Raw genomic sequence first — 7,198 nt, 5'->3', positions numbered from 1 at the left:
AAGTCAAGACGTGGTACGCTATTCATTGGCATATGCATGTGCTAAGTAAATGGTGCATGTTCACTCCCTGCACTGACATTTGAAGTTAAATGAACAGTACTATATTTGGTACTTTGCAGTAGCAAATTTGGTACTCTTTGAGTACCACAAATGGTTCTGTAGGGCATCACCTCACATTAGACATAATGTCGGGCACCACATTTAATCTATAGGAGTCAGCAATTCTCTGATTTGTTTTGAACACATTTTAGGTAAGAACAAAATGGAGGAGTACCCTCAACAAACCAGGTTCTGTTACACAGCACGGGACCTGCATGAAGAGTACGGTCTCAGTCTTGAGGGCAAACTCTTCAAGGACTTGACTGATGAGGACATGCCACCCGACCAATGGTTAACTGTATTCAAGTTCAAGTACCAAAAAAACAGCAAGATCTATTTAAACCATTTGCAACCACAACTGGTGGAAGACTGCAGACTTCTATTCTCCAAAGTTTATCAGGGGCCCCCTTCATGTGGTGAATTGACCAACAAATTTGCTACGTGCTACGCTTTTGAGAAATGCCATGCAGCGAAAAAAGACCCAGCAGGGCATAAAGTAGCATGGGCCCGGTTTGGGGAAGGAGTGTTGCAGATGATATCATCTAGGAGTGGCGGGCTTGAGCGTAAAATTGAGGCATGGAGGAGGCAAAATGCTTCCTCTCCTGGCAGTGTCCTGCATTCAGATAAGAAGGCCCGGATGACTCAAAGTGGTAGTAATATCTGCACAGAACCAGATAATGCTTGCAGAGGGGTAATTGCTGACTACCTACCTGATTTAGAGGCATTGCTGCAAAGACTGGCAGACCCAGTGTCACATCCAGGATGGTCAAACCTCAGAAGCCTGAAGGCCTCTATTCAAGCAAACAAGGACCAACTACTGGTATATGAAGGTAGAAAGGACGTGGCGAAGAGTTTGATGGAAGACATCGATACCCTGGAAGCACGCATTGTTCAGCTTCAGCAACAAATCCCTGTTCCGGATGAAGAGATCAGAGAGGTGGAGGCTGAGCTGGGAGCAAGTCGGCGCTTGTTGCGACGACACAGGGTTTTCGAAAATATCCAAAAGCTCCAAGCGGAGGTTGAACAGCAGGAGGTATTGTATTTCTGGCCTATTGCATTGTGTTTGACTATTGATAGTGTTTAATTTGCACATGGTTTGGCAATTTGGCATGTTTCACTTCTTGATTGGTTTATCTGCTGACATTTTTGGTGGTTTTGGAACTTCTTGAACTGTTTTGGTACTTTCTTTACTTGTTTTAGTATTTTTTATAACACTTGGTGTTGTGCTACTGCCTTTCTTGGTACTTAATGGTGCTTATTTATTTCATTTGGTACTCTATTGAACTATTTTTGTGCTGTTTTGGTACTTTCAGGTTACCGAGTTTAGTCTAATAGGGCACCTTGGTTGTCTTGGATAATTGGTTACACCCATGACTGGTACTTTTGGTGCTTTGCTGTTCATTTGAAACTCTTCTGACCTATTATGATACTGCTTTGGGACTTTCTAGCTACAAGTTTTAGAGTCTTTAAGGTATTGCAGTTACATCTTGGGTTCAATGTTGGCACTAACTTTGGTACTTTTTGTGCTTCTTTGCTTCATGTGGTACTCTTTTGAAGTGTTTTGGTACTGAAGTTGAGCTTTTATTTGGTCTTATATGTGGTAGTGCTAAATATGTCTTGGGTGCTATCTAGGTATTATCTTTGGTATTTTTTGTTTTCTTTGATTCGTTTGGTACTTTTTGTGCTATTTTGGTACTAGTTTGGAATTTCACTGTGACAAGTTTTTGGGTCTTTTGGGTATTTTTGGGAGTCTTGTGTGTTTTTGGTACTTAATTGTACCAAATTATTGCTGTTTACAACTGTTTTGGCATAATTTACATGTTTTGGTACTGTTTAGTTACCTTTTGGTACTTTTTTGAGACTGATTTGTTAACCTTTTGGTACTGTTTTGGTTTGTCATTGCTTTGTATTGGTACTATTTTGTTACGTATTTTGGTACTATTTTGCTACTTTTTGGTTTTGTTTTGGTACTGTTTTGTTTCCTATTTGGTGCTATTTTGCTACTGTTTGCTACTATTTTGGTACTGATTTGCTACCTTTTTAGCACTGTCTGTAACCTACTTGGTACTATTTTAGTAGTATTTGGTACTATTCTGCTACTATTTGATATTATTTTGATACTGCTTTGCTACATTTTTGGTATTGTTTTGGTAGTTTTTGGTACTTCATGTACCAATTTTGTGTTGTTTAAAACTATTTTGGTACAATCCAACCTTTTTTAGTACTGTTCTGGTAGTTTTTGGTACTTCATGTACCAATTTAGTGTTGTTTAAAACTATTTTGGTACAATCCGACCCTTTTTAGTACTGTTTTTATTCTGCTTGGGTTTGGATTGGGAGTTGTTGAAACTTCATTGTACCCATTTAGTGCTGTTTAGAACTGTTATGGTACAATTTACCTGTTTTGGTACCTATTCTGGTTCAGTTTTTGTACTGCTTGTGTACTTCCTTGCTAATTGTTTGTTTTGGTGGATAAGTAGATAGAGTATGTCTGTTTTGCAGATGGAGTATGTGAAGCTCCACAATGAATGCTTGGAGACCCAAGACCATCAAGAATTTGTACATAAGTTGTGTGCTGATGTGAAGAGGGGGATGAAATATACATTGACTCCAAGGCCTCATGTTGTGGACCCTGCCAACACAATTCATGTGTTTGGTACTTGTGTTGCCTGTGGGGAGGCTTTGGAGGCTTCTTACGTGGTTGGTACCTTCATGCTTCCCTGCAGGCATCAGTACCATCCATTGTGTTTTGCAGCTGTGTTGAGAACAAGAGATATGTGCGTGAAGGCACGTTGCAACACCGCAATCCCTTCGAAGGCAAAGGCCTGGGTGTCAGGGAGGTCATTATTGAAGAGTAAGTGGGGTGTTTGTGTTGGACACTGTATGTTTATATTGTTTGAACTGATGATCTAATCTTGTCTTTCATCTTTGTGCATATGTAGGTAGAGAATCTTTCGGTGCGGACACCCATGACACCACCCCAAAGGATAGGAAGGATCTTCCTAGTCACAGTAAGTCAGATGCCACTTACATGTTTAAAGAATATCCTGACAAGTCAGTGCAGAAAATACTGCAAGACCTTGATGCCAACACAAGGGAAGGGAAAGGGGCTGTAGACTCAAGCATGGGGGAAGATCGACTAAAAGCGGAAGTGCAGGAGAGAGACAAAGACGAAAAGGGACCGGAGGAGAAAGAACAGGGGGGAAGTGATCTGATTGAGGAGGTTGCTGAGCAAGAGACTGACCAAGGCGAGAAGAACAATGAAGGCTGTTGAGGAGGTGACAGTTGAAGTTCTCTCAGAGGCAGAGGTTTTGGCTACGGCATCAACATTTGCAAAGGACAAGGCAGGTAGAAAGAGGAGGAAGAACGGAAATAGGGCAGCGGAAGCTACTCAAAGTGCACAGGAGGCTGCAGGTGCAGAGGAGCCCAAAGACACTGAGGAGGCTAAAAGCAATGAGGAGGCCAGAGCGGCGGGGGAAGCTACTGAAAGTGCTGAGGAGGCTGAAGGTGCAGAGGGGGCTGAAGGTGTAGAGGAGGCTAAAAGCGCGAAGGAGGCCAAAGAGGCTAAAGGTGCAGAGGGGGCTGAAGGTGTAGAGGAGGCTAAAAGCGCGAAGGAGGCCAAAGAGGCGGGGGAAGCTACTGAGAGTGCAGAGCAGGTTAAAGGTGCAGAGGAGGGTGAAAGTGTAGAGTTGCCTAAAGGCACGGAGGATACAAAAGGTGTGGGGAAGGACAGAGCTACGGAGGAGACACCTGATGCAACACCCTTAGAAACAGGTGATAGCAATGATTCAGCCACCCTCTTCGAGCTCTTCGCTATGAAATGTAGAAAGCGCCCCGTTGGTGGTGGTCTCAAGCCGCAAGGCTGCAAAAATTAGCTGATGTTACAGCATTTTGTACTTGCTTCTGGACTAATTTGAAATACCAGCCCATTTTGCTTTTGTCGATGCGTTTTGTGTCATGCCGCTCTACTCTTGAAAGGTGTCAATGTGTTTGTAAACTGTCATGTCCTACTGTCACTGTTTTGTAACCTTTTATTGGTGCCCAATGTCTAACTTTGCTTTTGCAAAAAAGCTGTGTTCTTCTACTCATATAGTTTAGTGGTACTACAACAGGGGACCATTGGTGGCTACATGAACAACCACCGGATACATCACTGCCGAAACATGTAATGGCAAGCAATAGGCGCCTTGTTGTTTTGGATGTCAATGGAGTGCTACTGAAGGATTATGTTGAAGCACCCAAGGATTTGTGGCAGCTCCCGTTCCCAGATGGAGTTAGGCCGCCCCGAGGTGTGCAAGTGTCTCAATACAAATATTGTGTCGTCAGACCTGATGCGGAGGACTTCATCGTCAACTTGAGGAAGCGATGCGACGTGATGCTCTGGTCATGTAGCCAAAGGAAGAACCTGATGGCCATAATGAATGCTTTCTTCCCTCGGTTGATGAAGATGAAAGGCCTCTTTTTAGGTATTTATCCCTAAACTTTCACAACTGGTTTTATTGATTTTGATACTGTTTGGCTAGCTTTGCTACTGTTCTGTACACAATCTGGTACTATTTGGTAGTTTGGTACTTTTGGCACTGCTAACACAATTTGGTACTTTTTGGAACTTTGGTACTCTGGTGCTATGCTGCTTTGGACTATGTTTGTTCATGTGTACACAATTTGGCACTGTTTTGTACATAATTTGGTACTCTTTGGTTATCTTTGGTACTTTGGTACTCTGATGCTATGGTAGTTTGAAATTGTGTTTTTTATTATGTACTGTTTGGTGCTTTGATACTATGGTACTTGGTTCTGTGCTTGGTAACATTTGTGTACACCATTTTATAATGTTTGGTGCTTTGGTTATTTGGTACTTTGGTACTGTGTTGTACCAAGTTTGGTACCTTTTCACTGTTATGTACTGTTTGTTAGCTTTGGTACTCTTATTTGTGCTGCTATTCTAATTGCTTGGTTTACCTGTTTTACAGATATTTTTGACCAGTCTCATTGTGAGAGGTGGGCTACCAAACTCAGAGATGTGCCAGTCCTTGCGAAGGAGTTCGGTAACAAGCCTATTTTTCTGAAGCTCCTAAGAACAGTGTGGCGCAAGTATCCGCAATTCAATGAAACGAACACCCTCCTTGTGGTGGACGACACGAGATACAAGTCCTTGAAGAATGATTACGACTCGTGCTGCTGCATCCGATCATATGAGCCTAAGTATTATGACCCCCACAAGCCGAAGTATCTTATGGATGTCGTTTTCCCGTGGATCTCCGGGTGGCTAGCCCACTGCTTACAGCCACCGGAATCCCTTGTTTGATGTTGAGGATGACATTTCCTCGTTTGTTGTCAACTACTTTGTATCTATGGAGGGGTATTCGTACCGCTTTTACCCCCCTGATGTGTAAAAGATTCTGTATGCTTGTACATTGCCTTTGGCATTTAATGATAATTATCTTTTTGTACATGTACTTTTCTTGGCTACTGCTTTTGTACTTTTCTGTTACTACTTGGTGAAAACAAAAAGGAACAGTACCAAAATTTGGTACTGCAAAAACACAGCAGAGCTAAAAACAATAAAGCACAGTACCAAATTGATAACACAGCAATAGCATTAGACAGTACTGATCACAAGTAAGATTCTAATCAAGAGAATTAGACAGTACTGATCACAAGCAAGATTCTATTCAAGAAAATTACAACTGTTGCCAGTGGTTAGAATTGTAGTTGGGGTAAACACTGTATGGCTCCCGTCCTGGTCACTTCCGTCTTCATATGGCATACTGTTGTAGATATTTTCATATATCTCTGAGGATAGTTTAAAGTGGTGATGGAGGCCAGGGATAGCCTCCATGGGGAACCGTATGGCTCTAACAAGATGTGAGTAGATCATCACTGGTGGTGTCTGATCTAATAGGGTATAGGTATCAACTTTGCCCTCAACCTGGGCATAGTACAAGCCCTCAACTAGCAATCCACCTCTTACGATCTTGTTATGCCAAAGGTCCTTCAGTACTCTTGGTGCTACATAAACGGTTTTTGTGCACTTAAGAAGGTAGAAGTCCTCCTTCTCCTCGGCTGCGTTCACTGCAAAGTTATCCCCAATGGACAATAATTGGCTCAACACCTCGGGGTCTCCTTCATACATAGGCATGCTTAAATCCTCACTCACATGGGAGGAAAACAAATCATTGTAGTTCTCCTCATCATCGTCGTCCTCATCACTATTTGTAGGTTGTACTGACTCTTTCAATGGCTCGATGGAGACATATTTCCATTCTTCAATGTGCTGTTTATTATTGCATCTCCTCCACTGCCCATTCACACATGGATCACAGAAGCATGACAGCGTACGAAAACGCACATCACATGGATTGTGCGTTGAGTAGCCGTCAACACAATGGAATGAGCGAGAGCTTGCAATTGGTTTACAGTCCCACAACGGAAAACGCAGCACATCATTCGATGAAACCAACCAGAACACCCTCCTTGTGCTGGCGCTTCCACCTTCCGTTGTCGGTTGAAACCTCGCGTTCAAAAAATTGACCACATCAACCGCACACTTCATGGGCCAGCCATCAGGTTTTAGCTCTTCGTGCGTCAGGGTTCTCTTGATAATAGCACCTGCACCATCATGCTCTCCTTTTCCATGCCCTGAAGCAAAGAAGTTATGCATCATAAGCAATCCTGTCAACTGATAATACCTGGCTACGAAATAGTGTGGTCTTCGTGCCTTGAACTGTGAAGCGGCACCATCTGACCATACCCAATGATAACGCAAACAATGTCCTTGCTGTTTCATCCAGTTGTCATGCAGCATAAAACAATGCTGAACAAAGAGCGTGTCGTGGAGCTTATCATCTGATATGTAAAAATGCATAGTCTTCTCAATAGCTCCTACTAAATTTCTGATATAAGAGATTTGTACCAGTATTGTTACCTGTGTTGACCACCAATGCATGGACTGGATCTCATTTTGCACTTTAAAGCTGTAATTCTCTGCAAAATCAACAACAGATACCATAACATCTCTGGGAAACTTAAGCAAGCAGTCTTTGAATTGTTGGGCCTGCCACCTAAACATAAAGTTGTGCTTAACGAAGCTTTTCAGA

The 7,198-nt window shown here is 42.6% G+C and overlaps 1 protein-coding gene across 1 annotated transcript; it reads left to right on the top strand.

Annotated features, from left to right (window-relative positions):
• The first annotated feature begins 262 nt into the window (after window positions 1-262).
• On the top strand, window positions 263-1,183 carry LOC147624185 (uncharacterized). The gene has a single exon (XM_086820032.1). The coding sequence runs from the start codon at window positions 263-265 to the stop codon at window positions 1,181-1,183; it is 921 nt and encodes a 306-aa protein (XP_086676158.1).
• The last annotated feature ends 6,015 nt before the right edge of the window (window positions 1,184-7,198 follow it).

The sequence above is a fragment of the Cibotium barometz genome, chromosome 25 (assembly GCF_041138505.1).
Source record: "Cibotium barometz isolate CiBa-2024 chromosome 25, ASM4113850v1, whole genome shotgun sequence".
Classification (NCBI taxonomy): domain Eukaryota; kingdom Viridiplantae; phylum Streptophyta; class Polypodiopsida; order Cyatheales; family Cibotiaceae; genus Cibotium; species Cibotium barometz.
Note: the sequence above shows the minus strand (reverse complement) of the source record. Positions and strands in the feature narration are given on the sequence as shown.

Bases quoted from the DNA above. Each gene is read 5' to 3' on its own strand.
- LOC147624185 (XM_086820032.1), top strand. From the start codon at position 263: ATGGAGGAGTACCCTCAACAAACCAGGTTCTGTTACACAGCACGGGAC.